Source organism: Balaenoptera acutorostrata, chromosome 9 (assembly GCF_949987535.1).
Source record: "Balaenoptera acutorostrata chromosome 9, mBalAcu1.1, whole genome shotgun sequence".
NCBI lineage: Eukaryota > Metazoa > Chordata > Mammalia > Artiodactyla > Balaenopteridae > Balaenoptera > Balaenoptera acutorostrata.
The window spans coordinates 112,514,393-112,540,433 of NC_080072.1; the positions used below are offsets into that span (position 1 = coordinate 112,514,393).

The following is a 26,041-nucleotide window of genomic DNA, read 5'->3' on the forward strand; positions in this document are numbered from 1 at the left end:
ACGCACACACGTGCTTTCGCCTTTGGTCATTTATTAGAGCTCAGCTTCCCAGCAGCCTGAATTCGGGCCCTGTGGCAAGAACACAGTGAACTTGGAGCTCATCTCTGTCATCGACCATGCAGCTGGTCCATAAACGAAACCAGCAGAAGCAGAGCAGACAGGTCCTGCGGAAATCCACTGCCAGGGGCCCTGGTGGGCACAGGACGCGCACAGGTGACCAGATGCAGCCCAACGTGGCTGGATCTGACGGGCTGGAAGGCTGCTCGGGGTGTGGCATCGAGGACCAGGCCTGCACAGAGCGCCGGGCCGGGGGTTGGGGCTGGGGGAAGGGGGGTGGCTTGAGCCGGGGACACGGTGCCTCAGTTACAACTGCATCTCCAAGGGATCTGAACTCTTCCAGGACTCCTCAGACTGCCTCTGCTCTGACCCTGCCACGGGGGAGGAGAAATTAACCACTCCAGTATATGGATGTTTAAACAGAGTAGGGTTTCGGTCACCTGTTAAAAATGTCTCTATCCCTTATAGATTTGAGAAATTAGAAGTACTGTCTCTGCTCACAGTTATTTTAAAAACAGTAGGACTTCTCCAAAACACTTTCCTGTAAACTATCTCCTAGTTTTCACAGGGGGGTCCTTGCACGAACAGACACCCAAGAGGTTACACCCAAGAGATGTTTGTTGTGTTAATTTATTGGAATTGAATTGCAGGGCAGCCCTGCCGAAAACTGGTGCTGCCGCTCCCTCGCTCCCTCGCTCCCTCGAGCCTGGGCTCTGGGGTCAGACTCCCCTGCCCTTTGATTGCCAGCTTTGCCACCAACTGCGACTTAAAGCAAAATCACTTAAATTCTGCCTGTTTCCTCCTGTAAACTGGAGAGAATAAAAGTTCCTCTCTCATAGGATAGCTGGTGAATCAAGTGAGAGAATCCACACAAAGGGCTCGGAATAGAGTGCAATAAGCACTCGCATCCCACAGACGAGCACAGTGAACTGCAGGGAGGTTAAGTGTCTTGCTCAACTTACACATCTCTTCTGTCGGACTTGACAATATTTAAATCATGACTCGTTGTAGTCAATTAGTGCTGATTACCAGCTGTTCCCCGTCTGCCTCTTCCAGGTAAACGGCAGGATTGTATCTCCCTTTGCCAACATTACAGAAACACATAAGCACAAGAACAAGTCACTAAGCTTTCTCCCAGGATCTTAGAAGGGCCCAGAAGTCTCAGCTTCATCAGCTCCACAGTAAATGTCCTGTGGTCCATCCTCTGCTTTATCTGAACATTTCCATATATATTCTTTTTTTTTTTAAATAAATTTATTTATTTATTTATTTATTTTTGGCTGTGTTGGGTCTTCGTTTCTGCGCGAGGGCTTTCTCCAGTTGCGGCAAGCGGGGGCCACTCTTCATCGCGGTGCGCGGGCCTCTCACTATCATGGCCTCTCTTGTTGCGGAGCACAGGCTCCAGACGCGCAGGCTCAGTAGTTGTGGCTCACGGGCCCAGTTGCTCCGCGGCATGTGGGATCTTCCCGGACCAGGGCTCGAACCCATGTCCCCTGCATTGGCAGGCAGATTCTCAGCCACTGCGCAACCAGGGAAGCCCTTCTGCAGGCTCTCGCTGCTCCCTGCACTCAGCGTCATCTTTCTAGGCTTCCTGTGCTCCTCATTACTTCTCGGCTGCAGACCCTTGTTTCTTGCCATTTGCTGAACAGGCATCTTCGCTTAGATGTACGTTCCTTTGGCTTCTCAAACTCATCATGTCCAAAACCAAAGTCATTAGCTCCCTAAATAAACCACATCGTGTATTCCGCACATCAGTCTGCAGCCTCCCAGCCTCCCAGCCTGGAGCCATTGCCGCCGTCCTCGTCCTTTCCTCACACTTTGCTTTCGCCAGGCCCCTGATGTGCTGCCCTACTCAGCTGCTCTTCTTTTAAAATCCACGCTGTCACGGTCTTAGAGTCATCTTTGCCTCTTGCTGCACTACGGTTAGACCCTCGTACCTGACCTTCCTGTTTCAGAGAGCCCACCTGTATCTCCTTTGCCGATCCCTCCCACATAGGGCCACCGGAGTTGTCTTCCCGAGGAAGAATCCCATCCTGGCTGTCCCGCACTTACAGCCCCTGTCGCTTTCCCGTGGCTGTTGTCATGGGAACAGCTCCGCCCTCCTGCAAGCCTCCTCCACGGCAGTCTTTGTTCCCATCACCCCTCTGTGTAACTTGTGTAACTCTCAGGGGCTGGGCTTGTGTTTTAACCGTGGTGACCCCTTCTCCAGGGAAATATTTAGTCATTCAGGAGGTGCTCAATAAATGATTGTAGAGCATATAGACCTTGTCATTAGACTATAAGCTTAAAATGTGAATTCTGTGTTCTATATAATATTAATGTTTTTAATACTTGCGGATTTTAATTTTTATAGTCTCCTAGTAAAATTTCATTTGAAAAATTGTGTTCTAACTCAGATAATCTAAGGGGCAAATGGTGTATCGTTCTCTGGTCCTGCATGGCTCGAGCAGTCTTCTGTAGGGGAAGGGGGCGGAAGCAGTATGGCGGGTAGCAGAAGAGAGATGGGTGTACGTTCAGGTCATCTCTAGAATCAGGCACATGCCCGCTGCCCCTGGAGCCCCGCCTCCCCTTGGTCATCACGTCTTTCACAGTGTCCATTGTCCTCTGCTTCCCTTTTCCTGACCGTTCCCTACAGGCCTTTTCACTCTTTTTCTTTCCCTCCGCCCCCTGCAGTGGCCCAGGCCCAGATCTGGTGTCAGGATTCTTCTCGCACACCTCAGGGCAGAGCTGCTTTCAGTATGCTCCCTTTTGTGAACTCGTGGTCAGCTTGTAACCTTCTGAGAGACTGAGTTAGTCCTTCTCCTAGAACTTGCCCTTTTCTTTGCTTTTCCAAGGCTTCTCTTCCCCTCCTTCCTCATCAGGACCCAATGACGCTTTCCCTCTTTCTTCGGCAGGTGTTTTTGGATGACAAGTATATAGGAGTCCTGGATCATGCCAGCCAAGAGCTGACTATTCCCAGGAATAATGCACATAATCCACTGTTAATGGACTAATAGTTCTAGCCCCTGCCTAGGCCCTGGGCTCGGCTGTAAGCGTGGCCTGGCCCTGTGAAGGTCTGTTTTCTCCCCCGCTGACCTTCGGATTGCTCCTTGCCTTGGGGCCCAGCAGGGATGAGCTATGTGCCCCTCTAAGGGTGAGCAGGTGTCCATACTCTGGGTGAGCAGAACTTTTCCATGTTAGATATTTGCTGCTCAAAAACTCTGGGTTGGTCAGCAGCCTCAAAAGAGTCTCTGGTAAAATGTTCAAGTGACTCTATTTCTCAAAAGGCCCAGCACGCGAGGGGGTGGGTGAGTAAGAGGAGGAGGCGCTGAAGGGTTTGCCTGACCCAGAGCCAGAGGTCTGGGGGGACCCTGAGGCCCGCGGTCTGTTGGCCACCCTGCTTACTAGCTCGTCCTAGTCTCGGGGAGACCTCACTGGTCTCCAAAAGAGGGCCTAAGTGGCCCCCACCTGGCCAGTGTGCCTTGGGCAGGGTTACAAGGACTACCTGACACTGAGAATCCTGGTGGAGAGCCAAGGCCGACTTGCCTGTGGGCCCAGCATCAATCGGGAGAGGAAGGGTGGGCCCAGGACGGAGACGCCTGAGAATCTGAGCACCAAATTCTAGTTGCTCTTACCGCGGCCGAGGGTCGCTGCGGCCAGGCTCATGGTGTCATGGTGTGGAAGAGAACGGGCTGTTTCGACCAGTGAGACACCCATGCCTAGAAGCTTTGACGGAGCCTTGCTTCGAGGGGAAAGGATGATCACGTCCTTTTTCAAGGCTCCCCCGAGGGTGTTCTCTAAGCACCAAGCCAGCGCACGGCCCTGCCTCTTCCGGGAGCGTTTTGAAGGAGGCTGTAGAAATGCCCATGGAGAATAAGGGGGTCAGAGTGCCTCCCTGGGAACTTTGATCTTCTTTCTCTGGAGCCCATGCTTGACCTCCCCTGGCCTTCCCCAGCCTCCCCTGGGCTGCCCTGACCTCCCCCAGCCTCCCCTGACCTCCCCCAGCCTCCCCAGGCTTCCCCGGGGCTGCCCCGGCTCACACGCCTTCTTTCTTTTTCTCTGCGTGCTTTGACCTGCCTCAGAGTTCAAGTTAGCTGAACCACTGTGCTGGCCAGAACGGTAGGAGGTGCAGTCACTGTGGGAACCCACGCTGAGAGGTGCACGCGGGCACTGGAGGAGGAGCGATCTATGCAGGGCCCTGCAGAAACCTCCGTCCTCTTTCAGGGGCACGCTGCCCACAGCCCGGGCACATCCCTGCATCCTCCCTGCCTCGTGCTCCCTTTCTTCCCGCTTCTGCAGGTTTAGTTGGGGACATCTATCCGGACAGTTCTCCACTGAGGAAATTTAAAATCTACAGCCTGGAGATGCAGGGTAAATTCATACAAAGGTGGGTGCCAGACCATTGACTCAAGGTGTCCGATCAAAGGCGGGGAGCAGCGGAGGCCATCCAGACGAACCCCCTTTGTTTTCTCATAAGAGACAGCGGCCCAGAACACTGAAGGAAATGGCCCCAAGTTTCCTAGTTGTTCGGGGCAGCGTGGTCACCGTCCCCCGTCCCCAGCCCCGGTCTACCGTCTCAGTACTGCATCGTGGACCCCGAACGGGCTGTGCAAGGGGTCGCCGGGCTTGGCAGGGAGGAGACGACCCTCAGAGGTCATGACTGACACATTGTCGAGAAGGGCATGACCTGTCCACTGGGTTGACTCTCCCCTCCTTAGGGACCTTCCCAACATCTGGAAACAGACCTTCTTCCAGCCTCAGGGCCCTGCCTTCTTCCTTGCTCTCCTGAGAGTCGGAAGTCACCCCAAAGACACCTTCATGAACATGAAGGTTAGTGATGTTTCTCCCTGGCCTGTGTCCCCCACCCAACCTTCCGTCCCGTGAGAGCCCTTGAGGAAAAGCCCTGGTGTGCGTGAGCCCTGCCTGGTGCGAGGGAATCCAGGCTCCTGGCGACCTCCACCGCCCCGCAGCCATCTGGGAGGCGCCGCCCCTTCCCCGGTGTTGACTGGGGTTGGGGAGCGGAGCCAAACAAACGTGACCAAGGTGCCTGCCACGTGTTCTGGTGGGGACGGAGGTAGGACCCGCTGCACGAGGAAAGTAGTGAGCGTGATGCAGTAGCTTCCAGACATAGTGTGAGACCAGATGCTGAGGCCCATAGCCGCCCAGGGACTCACCATCCTGCCCGTGGTGGGGATGCTGTAGGAGATCCCAGGGCACACTTACAGCCACGCTTGAAGTTCTGCAACTCGATTATGTCTCGGGCCCAGCACGTTGTAAGGAACACCTGATGGACCCCTGTAAGGTCACCTACCTAGATGGCTTAATCCTTTTTACTAGTGTTTACAGAAAAGACACAAGATTTCTATTTATCCTTGACAAGTCAAGTTCTAAATTACTTTACCCTTTTTTTAAAATTTGCCTTTAAAAAGATGGCAGAGGTAAGGGTTCCTGAGAAGACCAGATAGGACATTTGCATCTCAAAGGTACAGGCAAGTTCCTCCCAGGATGACTTTGTTTCCCTTTTGTTTATTTATTTATATTTTAATTTTTTTAATTTTTAAAATTTATTTATTTATTTATTTTTGGCTGCGTTGGGTCTTCGTTGCTGTGAGCAGGCTTTCTCTAGTTGCGGGGAGCAGGGACTATTCTTCATTGAGGTGTGCGGGCTTCGCATTGCGGTGGCTTCTCTTGTTGCGGAGCACAGGCTCTAGGTGCGTGGGCTTCAGTAGTTGTGGCTCATGGGCTCAGTAGTTGTGGCTCATGGGCTCAGTAGTTGTGCCTCGCGGGCTCTAGAGCTCAGGCTCAGTAGCTGTGGCACACGGGCTTAGTTGCTCCGCGGCATGTGGGATCTTCCCGGACCAGGGCTCGAACCTGTGTCCCCTGCATTGGCAGGTGGATTCCGCCAGCAGGGAAGTCCCTCCCTTTTGTTTAACACTTACAAGCCTCGTAAGATAAATAGGGAGGTTTGGGGAGCGGTAAAAGGATTGGTGGGTTTTGGATTATTTTTGCAGCCACACCTCTGGTCCTGTAAAGACTACATTTGTAAAACAAGGACAGTTTTGCTTTCTTTTTCAAAGAATTGGGTGGTTACCTCAATGATATTGAAGGACTGACATACCCATTCACCCATGTTGGAAAGTTTTACTTTTCCTCGTTTAATTTAAGGGAGCAGGCCTCTTCCAAAATTCCTATCAGGCTCTTAATATCAGCTATGGTCAGTTTAGTCAGACCAGTGGCCTCGTATTTGGGCAATCTACTTATAAACATTTTTGAGGATCTTCCCTAGGTTTAAGAAATTTGTACCTTATATTTAGACACTATATAACCCTTTTTACTTAATAATCGCTGGCTGGATATCTTTGGCCAAGCCCGGAACCTCAATATTCTGCATTCCAGGGTCTACTAAGGCTTCTATTTTAGCTTCAGATTTTATCTGTTCCTTTTTGCTTTTTGTTAGAACCATTTGGTGATGAGGGTGGTTCCCTTGCCCCTCGAGAAACAGAGTGGCCCCTAACTTGGTTAATAAATCTCTTCCCATTAAAGGGATGGGACAGTCAGGCACAAACAGAAAGGAATGTAAAAACAGCTGGCCATTGATCTTGCAAAAAAGGGGTTCCAGGAAAGTGTGCCCCTGTCTCTTCCCTGACAACCCCATTCATTACATATTTCTTATGATTGCTAAGGTTTCCAACCCTTTGGGTTAAGACCAGAAGTTTACACCAGTGTCTATAAAAAAATTTTATCAAGTGGCCCACCACATCAATGACCACCTGAGGCTTGACATTAGTTATGTAGATGGTATCTCTAGGTAGAGCCACTTTCGGCCTTGGGCCCCTTCAGTCTTCTGATTGCAAAACCATCAATGGCTGAGGGGCCCCGTCGCTCTCTGGCATCTGGGCCATTCCCTCTTCCGATGCCCTGGTTGTTTGCAAAGGGCACGTTGATCACAATCCTCCCTCCGGTGCCCCTTTTGTCCACACAGGGCACACTGGCCTTGTGTGGGGACCCGTGGGCCTTGTGGCCTGCCAGGGCCAGACTGGCCCAGAAGAGTTGGTTTCCCCTTTGGTGGTCTCTGAGCGGACAAAACCATTGCAATCGTTTGGGCCTTCTGCATATTTCTCTGGGTGCGTTCAGCCTTTTTGGCCATATCCCTATTCCTGAAAACCAAATAAGCCAATTGGAACAAATCATTCATTGGAGTCTGAGGACCAGCAGTTGCTTTCTGAATTTCGCACCTGATGGCTGGGGCAGACTGGGCTATGAAATGCATAGCCAAAGGGCCTGTGCGTCTGGGGAGGAGGGATCCATGTTCATTTGGGATCCGTGGCCCTGTAGGGTGGGTCAATTAAAATGTCCTCTGTGTCCTTCCTAGAGTTATCCCTCCAAGCTACACATGCCTGAAATTCCTTTTGGGTTCCATTGCCTAGATACAAGGCCATGAAAATTTGAACATAGGGTACTTCACTCCATTTTAAATTTCCTAACTCTTATTGTGGCCAAACCTGATTATATAACCTACTAAGTTTTTCCTTTTAATTCCTGTTGTCCAAATCTTTCCCAATCCTGGTGTATATGGCCCAGAGAGGTATTGGTTGGGATTGATGAAGCCTGACCCATTTCAGACAAGCCTAAGGTGATGTCTTTTTTTTAAATTTATTTATGGCTGTGTTGGGTCTTCGTTTCTGTGCGAGGGCTTTCTCTAGTTGTGGCAAGCGGGGGCCACTCTTCATCGCGGTGCGCGGGCCTCTCACTATCGTGGCCTCTCTTGTTGCGGAGCACAGGCTCCAGACGCGCAGGCTCAGTAATTGTGGCTCACGGGCCCAGCTGCTCTGTGGCACGTGGGATCTTCCCAGACCAGGGCTCGAACCCGTGTCCCCTGCATCGGCAGGCAGATTCTCAACCACTGCACCACCAGGGAAGCCCTAAGGTGATGTCTTTAACTCCCGAGCTATCCGAAATTCCACTCTTCAGTCAAAATCCACTGCGCAATTTGGTCAAGATTTGCACTTAGGATTTTAGATGCTATCCGTTCCAAGGTAGTCTCCCAACCAGGTGTTACTGCCCAAAAAGTTCTTTCAAAGAAACGGCACAGAAGACGTCCCCAGTGGTGTTGACAATGAGCGGGAGCTGGTCTAGCTACAAGCTGGGAATAAAGGGTCAGCACCTGTAAGGGTCAGAGGGAGGAGAGTAAGAGCAATAAAAAGTACACCTTGGTGGTCACACAGGTCTTCAGGGGTTAACAGAAGAACGAAAGAAAGAAACGAAAGAAAGAAAGAAAGGGAAAAAGGAAGAAAGAGAGCAGGAATGAACAAGAATGCAAGAATGTAGGAGAAAAACCTCAGAGTCAAGCAGAGTATAGAGATTAACAATTCTCTCCTGTATCTGTTGTTGGATGTACATAAGCATACGGGGTTGACCTGCTGGTCAAAAATGAGCAGACATAGGCAGAGCAGGCCTCTTTAGGACCAAGACCTAACCCTCAACATTTTCTTACCTTATCACTGTCCCTTCGTGGTTGCCAGCTGAAACTGTGCACCTCAAATTGGGACTTGAACCCACGTGCCAGGACTCAAACTCAGCCAAAACCCTGATTGGGACGTGAACCCACATGGCTGGGACTCGAACCCGGCCAAAACCTGTGGTCTTCCAACTGAGATCACACACCTGGTCTCACGACTTAAGGAAGCTCAGCTTCTTGATGTCTCATTGCAGAAAGAATTCAGTGAGAGACAAAGCGATAGGTAAGAAGTGGATTTATTTAGAGAGAAACACACTCCACAGACAGAGTGTGGGCCATCTCAGAAGGTGAGAAAGGCACCAAGGTATGAGGTTGTCAGTTTTTATAGGAATGGGCAATTTCATAGGCTAATGAATGGGAGGAGTAGTCCAGCTATTTTAGGAAGGGGCGGGGATTTCCAGGAATTAGGCCACCGCCCACTTTTTGATCCTTAGGGTCGGTCTTGGAACTGTCATGGCACCTGTGGGTGTGTCATTTAGCTTGCTGATGTGTCGCAGTGAGTGTATACTGAGGCTCAAGGTCTAGTGGAAGTCAACTTGTCTGCCATCTTGGACCCATTTGGTTTTAATCAGTTTATGTTGTGTCCTCGGGCTATGTCATTCTTTCGAAGGTTGTGCCCTGCCCCCTTCCCTCCTGTCTCACTAGGAGCCCCACGGGGTCCTGCTTGGTGTCACTACCTTGTTGTCTTGTACAGCACCTGACACACAACAGGCAACGAGAAAGCAACAAATAGGACTCAATGTAACCACGAGGAGACACTTAATTTACTTAAATCTTAATTTTGATAAATCTTAATTTAAATCTTTAATTTACTTAAATCTCAGATTTAAGTAAAGCTGCAATTTTAGCTGGGTGAGGGGCTAGGGTTAGAACTCTGGTCTCTGGATTCCCGGGAAGGACCCTTTCTTCTCTGCAAACCTTCTCTCCTTGGGTCCCAGCTCTCTGCCCACCTTTTGATGTGTTTCCCCTCTGTCACCTGTAGGCTTGTTCAGTTTTCTGCTTATTCTAGCCACTGTTCTATTTTTAAAGGGAACTTTGTTTCTCCCTTTTTAACCAGCCCAACGTCTCTCAGAGCTGCTTGCGGGGTTTGTTCCTGTAGCAGGTACATTAAGGACCTTTGTAACATCAGAAGCAAAATTTGTCACCCAAAATGTGTCTCTTTGGCATGAGGAGTAATTTAGGCCGATTATTTCTAAGAAACAGAAGACTCAGGAAGTCTTTCTTTTTACCTCCCCCTTTGCTGCCTAAAGAATTTGGATAAAGGGTCTGTTCCTGGAATAGAGATGTCTGCACAGAATCTGGGCTCAGGGGACCTGGGGATGTGTCCACTCTGTCCCATTGATTGTTTTCCACACGTGTGCTTTTCAGACTCCACGTGAAGTGCCTTCCTCCCCTTCAGAGTCCCAAACCTCTACCCCCAACATCCTCCTTTGTCTTTAGCTGAAGATGGTATTTAGGGTGAGGGTTTTGGCCATTTTGGTGAGTTACTTTTTTCCTGGGTTTCTCCCACGTGTACATGTTATTAAATTTTTGTTTGATTTTCTCCTCTTCATCTGTCTCCTGTCTGTTTAATTCTTAGACCAGCCAGAAGCTCCCAGAAAGGCAGAGGACAGTTCCTTCCTCCCCAGTAATTTTACTGAAACGTTTCAGAACAATGTTGCAGGATCTTAAAATCCCGTATTCTAAAGCAACGCAAGCACTGCAGATGGTATATCCCGAATCTAGTTGGCGTCATAGCCAACTAAGGAAAGTTATGGTATGAATATCTGGTAGTCCTAGTGGGCTAATGTAATTTAAGTTGGAGGGTGAATAATTTTGGTATATCCATCTTTCTCTGGCTCCCTTTTATGGCTAGACATTCTCCAAGTCTAGCCCATTCCCCATTCTTCGGAGCTGGAAGAATGTTTTTGGTGGTCTCCCTTAAAAGTCTCCACGCAGAGCAGCAAGGATGCAAGAGTCCCGGGATTAAAATACAGTCACTCTGTGTCACAGCTGACTTTACCAGGCTCGATATCATTCTTTCTCAAAAGCCATTTTAAGATGCAAGAAAATGCTAGTTTCTGCAACAACTAAAATAATGCTTCTCTGCTGTGGTGAAGTTTGAAATCTTAAAGATTGCTGCTCAAATGTATGAATGACTTAGGTCTGATTTTCCACCGACAGAATTTAGATCAGAGAATTTATTCTCTACAAGGTTTAAGATTCAGCAGAAGGGAGAGATTGTTGTTTATCATTCTAGGCTTTGTCTACACTCTCTGGAGCTGCAGAATTCAGCTGGTTGTCCTCCAATGTGCAGATAATAAAATACAATCAATGCTCGACTTCTGCCCTGGGCCAGTGAGACACCCAGTGGGGAGGGTGTCGCAAAGGACCACTCTGGGAATAATGCAGTCAATCTGCAGTGAATTCCCCTCCACGAGCACTTGGGGACACTTTTTGCACATTCTTCTAAAGGAGCAACTAAAGTTTACTTATCTGTACTTTTTTGCATAGGCTTCTCCTACCCACATTCTTCTTGTAACAATTTGAGTTAAAATAATCGGTTGCCTTGAAGCTTGCTACTTCTGACTGCAAAGGCAAAAGAACATTTCATCAAAACGAATGAAATAATGTTTCAATATGCATTCAGTGGCACTCATAAAAATTCACCTTTTTATTTATTTCAAAAGCAAATAATGATTAGACTAGTAAATATGAGGGGGTTTACGGGAGTCTATTTTGATGGAAATCAACAATATGAAATTATTGGGAAAAATTGCAAAGTAAAAGCTATAGCTAAAACCATGACGTATAAGAACAAGGTGACAGGACATGAGTTGCATCTCAAAGGACTGTCCATCCAGGACGGGCAGGGGAGAGCATCAGTGTGACACTGCACTCAGAGACTGTATCTCAGAACGGTTTCTAAATCAGATCTTTTGCTGAACATAATTTTGGAATTTTAGGACCTGGCATTTCAGGTGAGTGATAGTCGTCAAGGTGAATAATCAATAAACCATCTATAATAAGGAATGGAAGAGAGTTTTTACTTGAGCCAAGCTGAGGACCAGCCCAGGAGTACAGTCTCCATCCAGAAGGAAAGCAATTGGAGAAGCATGGTTTTCAGCACAGTTTTATACCTTTTCAGGACAAAGAATACACACCAAACACAACAGGCATACGTTCTTACAAGGTTTCAACAGAGATGAGCACATCCACGGCGCGTCAGCACGATCCTGGCATCTGGGAAAAGAACCTTATCTTTGAAGGAGTGCTAGCGTTGGCATCATAGGAAGGGAGGCTTATACAGTTAGTTACATGAGCTGTTTACCAAGAGTGATAATTGGAGCTGCAAGAAGTAAGCATGCTTGTTAAGTAAGGATTGTTTGAGGTCTGAAATGGTTGCATAGTCACAAGGGGAGACCTTGAGACCATAAGTTTGCAGCGGGCAGGTGCTGTTCTGAATATGGTGGGTCCAGCTTGGGTCTTGTACCAGCTGGGTCCCTGGATCTGGTGCAGCTCAAAGAAAGTTCCAGTTCTCAGTGGGGGCAGGGATGGGTCTGAGACCAGGTCCTTAATGGACATGATGAAAACAATAATTCACAAGCCGGACTTCATTAAAATTAAAAATTTCTGCTCTGCGAAAGACAATATCAAGAGAATGAGAAAATAAGCCATAGACTGGGAGAAAGTATTTGCAAAAGACGTATCTCATAATAAGACTCTTATCCAAAATATACAGAGATCTCTTAAACTCAAAAATAAGAAAACAAACAACTCAATTAAAAAATAGGCCAAAGACATTAACAGACACCTCCCTGAAGAAGATGTACAGATGGCAGATAAGCATATGAAACAATTCTCCACATCATATGTCATCAGGGGGTGCAATTTAAGACAACAATGAAATACCACTACACACCTCCTAGAATGGCCCAAATCCAGAACACTGACAACACAAAATGCTGGTGAGGAGGTGGAGCAGCGGGAACTCTCATCACTGCTGGTGGAACGCAGGATGGTGCAGCCACTCTGGAAGACAGGTTGGTGGTTTCTAACAAAGCTAAACATATTCTCACCATATGATCCAGAAATCATGCTCCTTGGTGTTTACCCACAGGAGCTGAAAATGTGTTTCCACACAAGCCTTTGACAAAATCCATCACCATTCATGATAAAAAAAAATCTCAGCAAATTAGGACTATAAGGGAACTACTTCAACTTGATAAACAACACACACAAACCCCACCTACATCTAACATCATACTTAGTGGTAAAAGACTGTTTTCTACCTAAGACTGGAAACAGGTAAGGATGTGGGTTCTCACCATTCTTATTCAACATAGTACTAGGAACTCCAGCTACCACAATAAGAGAAGAAAAAGAAATAAAGACATTGGAAGGATTAGAAAGAAAAAAAAATTGTATTTGCAGATAACATGACTTCTTCTTTAGAAAGTCCCATGGGATTGGATTTTCAAAACTTTTAGAATTAATAAGTGAGTTTACCAAGGTCACAGAATACAAGATCTACACAAGAAACTCAACTGCATTTCTATATGCTAACAATGAATTTGCTGAAACTGAACTTGAAAATACTATACCATTTAAAATAGCTCAAAAGTGGCTAAGCCTGTGCGCCACAACTACTGAGCCTGTGCTCTAGAGCCTGCGAGCCACAACTACTGAGCCCGCGTGCCACAACTACTGAAGACCGTGTGCCTAGAGCCCGTGATCCGCAACGGGAGAGGCCGCCACAGTGGGAGGCCCGTGCACTGCAATGAGGAGCAGCTCCGCTCGCCACAGCTAGAGAGGGCCCGTGCGCAGCAATGAAGACCCAACACAGTCAAAAATAAATACATAAATTTATTAAAATAGCTCAAAAGAAAATGAAATACTGAGGTATAAAACTAACCAAAAAAAAAAAACTAACAAAATATGCATAGGCACTGTGTGTTGAAAAAAATCACAGAATTCTGATTAAAAAAATGAAAGAAGACCTAAATAAATGGAGAAACTTAGCATGTTCATGGATTTGAAGACTCAAGAGTAAAGATGCCAAATCTTCCCAACGGATCTATAGGTCTAACGCAACTCCCATCAAAATTTTAGCATGGCTTTTGGTAGAAATAAGCAAGCTTTTTCTAAATTTTATATGGAAAGGCACAGGCCCAAGAATAGTTTTAACAATCTGTTTTTTTAAAAATATTTATTTATTTATTTGGCTGTACCGGATCTTAATTGGGGCATGCAGGATTTTTGATTTTCATTGCGGCATGCTAACTCTTAGTTGTGGCATGTGGAATCTAGTTTTCTGACCAGGGATTGAACCTGGGCCCCCTGCATTGGGAGCCCGGAGTCTTAGCCACTGGACCACCAGGGAAGTTGCAGTTTTAACAATCTTGATAAAGAAGAATACAGTTTTGTGGCTGTAAAACCAAATTTCTAAAACAAGGTATATTCAAAGAGATGAAATATTATGCTTCTGTGTAAGAAGTAGAAAGTCACAGGAGTCCATTGCTTCCAAACTAAGAATGAGAGAAAGGGGATATTCTACAAAATTCTCAGGGAGCTGAGGTCTCAAGGACGAAAATGTACCTGTAATGAGTGAGACAAGAGAGAAAACACACACACACACACACACACACACACACACACACACACACACACACACACACACCATTCTCTGAAAACTGTAGTCTTGATTTCAACCTGTTACCACAAGCTTTGTTCTTTCAAATGGGAGAGGAAAAGCAAAGGCTTCGAAAAGAAAAGGTCAGAGGATTTTCTGATTTTCCGATCTCTGAAAAGAGACTTGCATCACAGGGACTTCAAATCCAGCCGTTCCAAACTGGGCTCAGCACCCTTTTCTATATTCAAACCCAGATCACTCCCTGTGTTTCTGTTCTCGGCGAATGTCACCGCTCTCTACCCAACTCACACAAGCCTGAAGCGCGGCGGCCATCCACCTCCTCTGTGCGTCGCCCTAACCCTCATCCAAGCAATTACCAACAGCTACCAATTTTACCTCAACATTTTCTTAAACCCCTCCCTCTCCTCGCCAGAGAACGACTCGGGCCCTTATCCTGGGGTCACCAGCTCCACTGGGATGACCTGTTTCTCACCTGACCTCCACCTTGTACCAGGGAATCCCGATAAAACTAATACCTGACTTAACTTTCTGCCTGAAATCTCGGCAAAGAGGCTGAGTTGCTAGTTAGCACGGCCTCCGCCGCGCGCTCCCTGACCAGCCTCCTCCGGAGCTGACCTCTGCCCCCGCATCTCTGCTCCTTTGTAAACGAAGCATTCCAAACTGTGGACCTCGCACACACGACGTAGCTACTTTGAGGCTATTCCCACGGGTAGGAATTCCTACTCTTCCTTCCTACTCTTCCTTCCTCTGGTAATTCTCACTCACTTCCCGACGCAGTTTGGGAAAACGACTCCTCCAGGGTAGCCCATGTCCCTCGCCCTTGCATCCCTGGCACCGCGCGGCACCTTTATTTCGCGTTTCTCATCTTATTGAAGTATTTCATTGTGCACCGGGAGCCAGAGGGGTTCTCACTAAAGTAGCTGAACCGGCGGAATCAAAACTTCCCGGCTCTCCCGCACACGTAGGCTAAGTCGCCCTTGGGTCCTACTTCTCCCCGCCTCTCTGTCCCGATTGGTCGGTGAAACACAGTTTCGGAAATTCAAGGTCAGGGCGATAACCCGACACCCTCCTGCCTTCCTTCCGCCGCTGAAAGGCATTTGCGCCCAGAGGCGATTCGACACTCTCGGTCCGATGCGGGGCTGCTGTTCCCGCCGCCCAGAGCCCGACTCTCCGCCTCCGTCCCCTGCGTCCCGGGCGGCGCGCGCCTGAGACCGTCCCCGCGTCCCCGCAGCGCGCACCTGAGCCGGCCCGCGTCCCCGCGTCCCCGCGCGGCGTCTGGGCAGCGGAGAGGCGGCGGGAGCAGCGCGGGACGTCGGCTCCTCGGCCTAGCGGTGATGGGCTCCCCGCAGCGTTCCAGGTGAAGGTCCCCCAGCCCCCAGCCCACCTGCCCTTCCAGGCGCGGGCTCGCTCACGCCTCATCCCGGTTCCCCATCGCCCCGAGGGCAGCTTACCTGGGAGCCTCCTAGACCCCCTCCGCGTTCTGTCAGTCGTCATCCACAGGCATTTATTGCGTCGAGCCCTGGGAACGTTACGTGGGGCAAGGGCCACCTTGCACTGGGACACCCTCCTGGGCCCTCAGATCTGCCCAAGGCTCTCCTCATCACCCCCCCCCCCAAGCCTTCTCTCCTCCAGTGCTGTTCCTGCCCCCCCTGCTGGGGGTCTGTCCGTCACCTCCGATGGAAGAAAGTCAGGGTGTGGGTGCTGAGAAGGCGCTCCTCCTGCCGGTCACCGAGTCCTTCCCGAACCTGGTGGATGTAACGCTCCCGCCTGGCACTGAGCCCCGTTCCCCCTCCCCCACCTTTCCCAGGACCCTTCCCCACTCCCCAGCCCTGCCCTGTCCCTGGCTGTAGGCTTTTAGGACGGAAAGTCCGTCCCCAGCTCTCTGTCCAGAATGAGGTGGGCAGTGGGACCGCCCCGGTGGCCCAGGACCCTGGGTGGACCCGGGTGGAGCGCAGAGACCCGCCCGAGTCGTGAGCCGCCTCCGGGCTCCTGCCTTTCCCTTGCCTCCGACCTGCCATCTGGTCCCTCCAGCATCCCTCGCACCTTCCATGGGTCACTGCTATTTCTTTCTCTTTTCAGCCCCTGTCTCTCCTGGAGAAGAGTCCTGTGCATCTTTTTCCTGCCATTTATTTCATCAGGTTTTGCTCCTCGGGTGAAACACAGAGATAACTTTGTATTTGAAAACGACCAGCTGAAGCCAGACCAGCGCAGGTGTGCCCGAGCGGGGAGGGAGGTGGCCCCTTCTCCTTTCTGGGAGGAAGTAACATCAGCGCTCGGCCACTGCCATGCCTTCCCTTTCCGCTAGGGCTCCCACAGCCTCCCTCTCCCCCACCCCTCTCTCCCTCTTGCCCCTCCACAGCTTTAACTGGTCGCACCTGACCCCGCTCAAGCTGAAGGACCGCTCGGTGGGGCTTCAGACTGAAGAGAGAGCAGGAAGGAACCCGTACTTCACGCTGGAGGGTCATGAGTTCCTCATCTTCGGGGGCTCCATCCACTACTTCCGGGTGCCCAGGGTCTACTGGAGGGACCGGCTGCTCAAGCTGAGAGCCTGCGGCTTCAACACCGTCACCACGTGAGCATGGCCCCAGGGGGCTTGAGCCTCTGGCGTGGGGAGTGCAGTGCACGCCTTTCACTTACCTCGCGTGCTTAGTTTGCTGTGGTCCGTCCTTGGATGGGGTGACGCAGGGCTTTGCTCAGGAGCCTCTCCAACGGGAGAGTCATTGTGCCCCTTAAGAGAACTCAGTTTTACGACAGATGCTCAAAGTATATTTACAGTTAAATACATGGTGTTTTATATATATATATATATATATATATATATATATATTTATTTATTTTTTGGCTGCTTTGGGTGTTTGTTGCTGCACGTGGGCTTTCTCTAGTTGCAGCGGGCGGGGGCTACTCTTCGTTGGGGTGCGTGGGCTTCTCATTGCAGTGGCTCCTCTTGTTGCAGAGCACGGGCTCTAGGCGTGCAGGCTTCAGTAGTTGTGGCACGTGGGCTCAGTAGTTGTGGCTCACGGGCTCTAGAGCACAGGCTCAGTAGTCGTGGTGCACGAGTTTAGTTGCTTCGCGGCATGTGGGATCTTCCCGGACCAGGGCTCGAGCCCGTGTCCCCTGCACTGGCAGGCGGATTCTTAACCACTGCGCCACCAGGGAAGCCCCTACACGGTGTTTTAAAAACAATTTTTATTTATGTCTATGGAGATGAGCACATAGAGGAATAATCCTAGAATAAGAAAGAAACACGTAAGGAAACACCAGCATCAGGAAGGTGAGGGTTAGTGTTGAAAGGGCAGGAATATTGCAGCTTAGTGACTGAGGGGTCGGGTTTTAGCGGCAGACAGACCTGGTCTTCACGCCCAGCTGTGCCTCCAGCCTTCACCTCCCAGGGTCCTGTAAAGCCTTATAACTTTGTGTTGATGATTCAATGAGAGAAAACCTCTATCTTATTTATAACAAAAATGCCTGTCGCCATGCCTGACACATACATGTACTCAATGATGGTGACAAAAAGAAATACAAGCCCAGCTTGGTCAATTGGAAGAATTTTAACGTGAACTTAACCTGATATTTAACTTGACTGTGTCTAGGGACAAGAGGTGCCGTGTACATAGGGTGTACCGACGACTAGGGACAAGAGGCGCCGTGTACTTAGGGTGTACCGACGACTAGGGACCAGAGGCGCTGTGTACTTAGGGTGTACCGACGACTAGGGACCACAGGCTCTGTGTTATTAGGGTGTACCGATGACTAGGGAGCAGAGGCGCCGTGTACTTAGGGTGTACCGACGACTAGGGAGCAGAGGCGCCGTGTACTTAGGGTGTACCGACGACTAGGGACCAGAGGCGCCTTGTGCTTAGGGTGTGCCGACGACGAGGGACCAGAGGCGCCGTGTGCTTAGGTTGTACTGACCAGTAGGGACCAGAGGCGCCATGTAGTTAGGGTATACCGATGACTAGGGAACAGAGGCGCCGTGTGCTTAGGGTGTACCGACAACTAAGGACGAGAGGCGCCATGTAGTTAGGGTGTACCGACGACTAGGGACCCGAGGCACCGTGTGCTTAGGGTGTATCGATGACTAGGGACCAGAGGCGCCGTGTAGTTAGGGTGTACCGACGACTAGGGACCACAGGCGCCGTGTACTTAGGGTGTACCGACCACTAGGGAACAGAGGCGCCGTGTACATAGGGTGTACCGATGACTAGGGACCACAGGCGCCATGTGCTTAGGGTGTACCGATGCATAGGGACCAGAGGCGCCGTGTAGTTAGGGTGTACCGACGACTAGGGATAGGAGGCGCGTGTAGTTAAGGTGTACCGACGACTAGGGACAAGAGGAGCCGTGTGCTTAGGGTGTACCCATGACTAAGGACCAGAGGCGCCGTGTGCTTAGGGTGTAGCGACGATTAGGGACCAGAGGCGCCGTGTACTTAGGGTGTACCGACGACTAGGGACCAGAGGCGCCATGTGCTTAGGTTGTACTGACGATTAGGGACCAGAGGTGCCATGTAGTTAGGGTGTACCGACGACTAGGGACCAGAGGCGCCATGTGCTTACGTTGTACCGACGACTAGGGACCAGAGGCGCCGTGTACTTAGGGTGTACCGACGACTAGGGAGCAGAGGCGCCGTGTGCTTACGGTGTACCGACGACTAGGGACAGGAGGCACGTGTAGTTAGGGTGTACCGATGACTAGAGACCAGAGACGCCGTGTGCTTATGGTGTACCGGCGACTAGGGACAGGAGGCGCGTGTAGTTAGGGTGTACCGATGACTAGGGACCAGAGGCGCCGTGTGCTTAGGGTGTACTGACGCATAGGGACCAGAAGCGCCGTGTAGTTAGGGTGTACCGACGACTAGGGATAGGAGGTGCGTGTAGTTAGGGTGTACCGACGACTAGGGACCAGAGGCGACGTGTTCTTAGGGTATTCCGACGCATAGGGACCAGAGGCGCGTGTACGTAGGGTGTACTGACGAGTAGGGAGAAGAGGCGCCGTGTACTCAGGTGTACCGACAACTAGGGACCAGAGGCGCCGTGTGCTTAAGGTGTACCGATGACGAGGGAGAAGAGGCGCCGTGTGCTTAGCGTGTACCGATGCATAGGGACCAGAGGCGCCGTGTAGTTCGGGTGTACCGACGAGTAGGGACCAGAGGTGCCATGGGCTTAGGGTGTACCGACCACTAGGGACAAGAGGCGCCGTGTGCTTAGGTTGTACCGACAACTAAGGACGAGAGGCGCCGTGTAGTTAGGGTGTACCGACAACTAGGGACCCGAGGCACCGTGTGCTTAGGGTGTATCGACGACTAGGGACCAGATGCGCCGTGTAGTTAGGGTGTGCCGACGACTAGGGACCACAGGCGCCGTGTACTTAGGGTGTACCGACGACTAGGGACAAGAGGCACCGTGTGCTTAGGCTGTACCGATGACTAGGGACCAGAGGCGCCGTGTAATTAGGGTGTACCGACGTCTAGGGATGAGAGGCGCTGTGTACTTAGGGTGTACTGATGACTAGGTACGAGACGCGCCGTGTACTTAGGGTGTACCGACGACTAGGGACCAGAGGCGCCGTGTGCTTAGGGTGTATCGATGACTAGGGACCAGAGGCGCCGTGTAGTTAGGGTGTACCGACGACTAGGGACCACAGGCGCCGTGTACTTAGGGTGTACCGACCACTAGGGAACAGAGGCGCCGTGTACATAGGGTGTACCGACGACTAGGGACCAGAGGCGCCATGTGCTTAGGGTGTACCGACGCATAGGGACCAGAGGCGCCGTGTAGTTAGGGTGTACCGACGACTAGGGATAGGAGGCGCGTGTAGTTAAGGTGTACCGACGACTAGGGACAAGAGGCGCCGTGAAGTTAGGGTGTACCGATGACTAGGGACCAGAGGCGCCGTGTAGTTAGGGTGTACCGACGACTAGGGACAAGAGGCGCCGTGTGCTTAGGGTGTACCGACGACTAGGGACCAGAGGCGCCGTGTGCTTAGGGTGTCCCGACGACTAGGGAGCAGAGGCGCCGTGTTCTTAGGGTGTACCGACGACTAGGGACCAGAGGCGCCATTTGCTTAGGGTGTACCGACGACTAGGGACCAGAGGCGCCGTGTGCTTAGGGTGTGCCGACAACTAGGGACCATAGGCGCCGTGTGCTTAGGGTGTATCGACGCCTAGGGACGAGAGGCGCCGTGTGCTTAGGGTGTACCGAAGACTAGGGACCAGCGGCGCCGTATGCTTAGGGTGTACCGACAACTAGGGACCAGAGGCGCCGTGTACGTAGGGTGTACCGACGACTAGGCAGAAGAAGCGCCGTGTGCTTAGGGTGTTCCGACGACTAGGGAGAAGAGGCGCCGTGTACTTAGGGTGTACCGACAACTAGGGACCAGAGACGCCGTGTGCTTAGGTTGTACCGAACACTAGGGACCAGAGGCGCCATGTAGTTATGGTGTACCGACGAGTAGGGACCCGAGGCTCTGTGTGCTTAGGGTGTACCGACGACTGGGGAGAAGAGGTGCCGTGTGCTTAGGGTGTACCGGCGACTAGGGACAGGAGGCGCGTGTAGTTAGGGTGTACCGACGACTAGGGACCAGAGGCGCCGTGTGCTTAGGGTGTACCGATGACTAGGGACCAGAGGCGCCGTGTACTTAGGGTGTACCGATGACTAGGGAGAAGAGGCGCCGTGTGCGCAGGTTGTACCGAACACTAGGGACCAGAGGCGCCGTGCAGTTAGGGTGTACCGACGAGTAGGGGCCCGAGGCTCCGTGTGCTTAGTGTGTACCGACGACTAGGGACAAGAGGAGCTGTGTGCTTAGGTTGTACCGACAACTAAGGACAAGAGGTGCCGTGTAGTTAGGGTGTACCGACGACTAGGGACCCGAGGCACCGTGTGCTTAGGGTGTATCGACGACTAGGGACCAGAGGCGCCGTGTAGTTAGGGTGTACCGACGACTAGGGACCCGAGGCACCGTGTGCTTAGGTTGTACCGACAACTAAGGACGAGAGGCGCCGTGTAGTTAGGGTGTACCGACGACTAGGGACCCGAGGCACCGTGTGCTTAGGGTGTATCGACGACTAGGGACCAGAGGCGCTGTGTAGTTAGGGTGTACCAATGACTAGGGACCACAGGCGCCGTGTACTTAGGGTGTACCGACCACTAGGGAACAGAGGCGCCGTGTACATAGGGTGTACCGACGACTAGGGACCAGAGGCGCCATGTGCTTAGGGTGTACCGACGCATAGGGACCAGAGGCGCCGTGTAGTTAGGGTGTACCGACGACTAGGGACCAGAGGCGCCATGTGCTTAGGGTGTACCGACGCATAGGGACCAGAGGCGCCGTGTAGTTAGGGTGTACCGACGACTAGGGATAGGAGGCGCGTGTGGTTAAGGTGTACCGACGACTAGGGACAAGAGGCGCCGTGTAGTTAGGGTGTACCAACGACTAGGGACCAGAGGCGCCGTGTACATAGGGTGTACCGACGACTAGGGACCAGAGGCGCCATGTGCTTAGGGTGTACCGACGCATAGGGACCAGAGGCACCGTGTAGTTAGGGTGTACCAACGACTAGGGATAGGAGGCGCGTGTAGTTAAGGTGAACCGACGACTAGGGACAAGAGGCGCCGTGTAGTTAGGGTGTACCAACGACTAGGGACCAGAGGCGCCGTGTACTTAGGGTGTACCGACGACTAGGGAGAAGAGGCGCCGTGTGCTTAGGGTGTACCGACGACTAGGGACAAGAGGCGCCGTGTGCTTAGGGTGTACCAACGACTACGGACAAGAGGCGCCGTGTGCTTAGGGTGTCTTGACGACTAGGGAGAAGAGGCGCCGTGTGCTTAGGGTGTACCGACGACTAGGGACAAGAGGCGCCGTGTGCTTAGGGTGTACCGACGACTACGGACAAGAGGCGCCGTGTGCTTAGGGTGTACCGACGACTAGGGTCCAGAGGCGCCGTGTACTTAGGGTGTCTTGACGACTAGGGAGAAGAGGCGCCGTGTGCTTAGGGTGTACCGACGACTAGGGAGAAGAGGCACCGTGTGCTTAGGGTGTACCGACGACTAGGGACAAGAGGCGCCGTGTGCTTAGGGTGTACCGACGACTAGGGAGAAGAGGCGCCATGTGCTTAGGGTGTAGCGACGATTAGTGACCAGAGGCGCCGTGTACTTATGGTGTACGGACGTCTAGGGATGAGAGGCGCTGTGTACTTAGGGTGTACTGATGACTAGGTACGAGACGCGCCATGTACTTAGGGTGTACCGACGACTACGGACCAGAGGCGCCGTGTGCTTAGGGTGTACCGATGACTAGGGAGCAGAGGCGCCGTGTTCTTAGGGTGTACCGACGACTACGGACCAGAGGCGCCATTTGCTTAGGGTGTACCGACGACTAGGGACCAGAGGCGCCGTGTGCTTAGGTTGTACCGAAGACTAAGGACCAGAGGCGCCATGTGCTTAGGGTGTACCGACGACTAGGGTCCAGAGGCGCCGTGTACTTAGGGTGTACCGACGAGTATGAACCAGAGGCGCCGTTTGCTTAGGGTGTACCGACTACTAGGTACCAGAGGCACCGTGTGCTTAGTGTGTACCGGTGACTAGGGACAGGAGGCGCGTGTAGTTAGGGTGTACCGACGACTATGGACCAGGGGCGCCGTGTGCTTAGGGTGTACCTATGACTAGGGACCAGAAGCGACGTGTACTTCGGGTGTACCGACGACTAGGTGGAAGAGGCGCCATGTCCTTAGGGTGTACCGATGACTAGGGACTAGAGGCGCCGTGAACTTAGGGTGTACCGACGACTAGGGAGAAGAGGCGCCGTATACTTAGGGAGTACCGACGACTAGGGAGAAGAGGCGCCGTGTACTTAGGGTGTATCGGCGACTAGTGACCAGAGGCGCTGTGTGCTTAGGTTGTACCGAACACTAGGGACCAGATGCGCCGTGTAGTTAGGGTGTAACGACGAGTAGGGACCCGAGGCTCCGTGTGCTTAGGGTGTACCGATGAGTAGGGACCAGAGGTGCCATGTGCTTAGGGTGTACCGACGACTAGGGACAAGAGGCGCCGTGTGCTTAGGTTGTACCGACAACTAAGGACGAGAGGCGCCGTGTAGTTAGGGTGTACCGACGACTAGGGACCCGAGGCACCGTGTGCTTAGGGTGTATCGACGACTAGGGACCAGAGGCGCCGTGTAGTTAGGGTGTACCGACGACTAGGGACCACAGGCGCCGAGTACTTAGGGTGTACCGACCACTAGGGAACAGAGGCGCCGTGTACATAGGGTGTACCGACGACTAGGGACCACAGGCGCCATGTGCTTAGGGTGTACCGATGCATAGGGACCAGAGGCGCCGTGTAGTTAGGGTGTACTGACGACTAGGGATAGGAGGCGCATGTAGTTAAGGTGTACCGACGACTAGGGACAAGAGGAGCCGTGTGCTTAGGGTGTACCCACGACTAAGGACCAGAGGCGCCGTGTGCTTAGGGTGTAGCGACGATTAGGGACCAGAGGCGCCGTGTACTTAGGGTGTACCGACGACTAGGGACCAGAGGCGCCATGTGCTTAGGTTGTACTGACGATTAGGGACCAGAGGTGCCATGTAGTTAGGGTGTACCGACGACTAGGGACCAGAGGCGCCATGTGCTTACGTTGTACCGACGACTAGGGACCAGAGGCGCCATGTACTTAGGGTGTACTGACGACAAGGGAGCAGAGGCGCCGTGTGCTTACGGTGTACCGACGCATAGGGACCAGAGGCGCCGTGTGCTTAGGTTGTACCGACGACTAGGTACCAGAGGCGCCGTGTAGTTAGGGTGTACCGACGACTAGGGACTCGAGGCTCCGTGTGCTTAGGATGTACCGATGACTAGGGACCAGCGGCGCCGTGTGCTTAGGGTGTACCGACAACTAGGGACCAGAGGCGCCGTGTACGAAGGGTGTACCGACGACTAGGGAGAAGAAGCGCCGTGTGCTTAGGGTGTATCGACGACTAGGGACAAGAGGTGCCTTGTGCTTAGGGTGTACCGACGACTAGGGAGAAGAGGCGCCGTGCGCTTAGGGTGTACCGACGACTATAGACCAGGGGTGCCGTGTGCTTAGGGTGTACCGACGCATAGGGACCAGAGGCGCCGTGTAGTTAGGGTGTACTGACGACTAGGGACAGGAGGCGCGTGTAGTTAGGGTGTACCGATGACTAGAGACCAGAGACGCCGTGTGCTTATGGTGTACCGGCGACTAGGGACAGGAGGTGCGTGTAGTTAGGGTGTACCGACGACTAGGGACCAGAGGCGCCGTGTGCTTAGGGTGTACCGATGACTAGGGACCAGAGGCGCCGTGTACATAGGGTGTACCGACGACTAGGGAGACGAGGCACCATATCCTTAGGGTGTACCGACGACTAGGGAGAAGAGGCACCGTGTGCTTAGGGTGTACTGGCGACTAGGGACAGGAGGCGCGTGTAGTTAGGGTGTACCGACGACTAGGGACCAGAGGCGCCGTGTACTTAGGGTGTACCGATGACTAGGGAAAAGAGGCGCCGTGTACTTAGGGTGTACTGACGACTAGGGACAAGAGGCGCCGTGTGCGTAGGTTGTACCGAACACTAGGGACCAGAGGCGCCGTGTAGTTAGGGTGTACCGACGAGTAGGGACCCGAGGCTCCGTGTGCTTAGGGTGTACCGACGACTAGGGACAAGAGGAGCCGTGTGCTTAGGTTGTACCGACAACTAAGGACGAGAGGTGCCGTGTAGTTAGGGTGTACCGACGACTAGGGACCAGAGGCGCCGTGTAGTTAGGGTGTACCGACGACTAGGGAACACAGGCGCCGTGTACTTAGGGTGTACCTACCACTAGGGACCAGAGGCGCCGTGTACATAGGGTGTACCAACGACTAGGGACCACAGGCGCCATGTGCTTAGCGTGTACTGACGCATAGGGACCAGAGGCGCTGTGTAGTTAGGGTGTACCGACGACTAGGGATAGGAGGTGCGTGTAGTTAGGGTGTACCGACGACTAGGGACCAGAGGCGATGTGTTCTTAGTGTGTTCCGACGCATAGGGACCAGAGGCGCGTGTACTTAGGGTGTACTGACGAGTAGGGAGAAGAGGCGCCGTGTACTCAGGTGTACCGACGACTAGGGACCAGAGGCGCCGTGTGCTTAAGGTGTACCGACGACTAGGGAGAAGAGGCGCCATGTGCTTAGGGTGTACGGATGCATAGGGACCAGAGGCGCCGTGTCGTTCGGGTGTACCGACAAGTAGGGACCAGAGGTGCCATGGGCTTAGGGTGTACCGACGACTAGGGACAAGAGGCGCCGTGTGCTTAGGTTGTACCGACAACTAAGGACGAGAGGCGCCGTGTAGTTACGGTGTACCGACAACTAGGGACCCGAGGCACCGTGTGCTTTGGGTGTATCAACGACTAGGGACCAGATGCGCCGTGTAGTTAGGGTGTACCGACGAGTAGGGACCCGAGACTCCGTGTGCTTAGGGTGTACCGACGAGTAGGGACCAGAGGTGCCATGGGCTTAGGGTGTACCGACGACTAGGGACAAGAGGCGCCGTGTGCTTAGGTTGTACCGACAACTAAGGACGAGAGGCGCCGTGTAGTTAGGGTGTACCGACAACTAGGGACCCGAGGCACCGTGTGCTTAGGGTGTATCGACGACTAGGGACCAGATGCGCCGTGTAGTTAGGGTGTGCCGACGACTAGGGACCACAGGCGCCGTGTACTTAGGGTGTACCGACGACTAGGGACAAGAGGCACCGTGTGCTTAGGCTGTACCGATGACTAGGGACCAGAGGCGCCGTGTAATTAGGGTGTACCGACGTCTAGGGATGAGAGGCGCTGTGTACTTAGGGTGTACTGATGACTAGG

At 52.3% G+C, this 26,041-nt stretch overlaps 1 protein-coding gene across 1 annotated transcript in view; it reads left to right on the forward strand.

The window, feature by feature from the left end:
- The first annotated feature begins 116 nt into the window (after positions 1–116).
- The window catches only part of GLB1L3 (galactosidase beta 1 like 3), a 97,999-nt gene continuing 72,074 nt past the window's right edge, over positions 117–26,041 (forward strand). Inside the window, exons 1-8 of the mRNA XM_057553314.1 lie at positions 117–312; positions 4,336–4,423; positions 4,755–4,866; positions 15,280–15,718; positions 15,819–15,940; positions 16,077–16,156; positions 16,266–16,397; positions 16,546–16,758. Of these exons, the coding sequence (XP_057409297.1) occupies positions 117–312; positions 4,336–4,423; positions 4,755–4,866; positions 15,280–15,718; positions 15,819–15,940; positions 16,077–16,156; positions 16,266–16,397; positions 16,546–16,758 (1,382 nt within the window). The remainder of the gene's footprint in view (positions 313–4,335; positions 4,424–4,754; positions 4,867–15,279; positions 15,719–15,818; positions 15,941–16,076; positions 16,157–16,265; positions 16,398–16,545; positions 16,759–26,041) is intronic.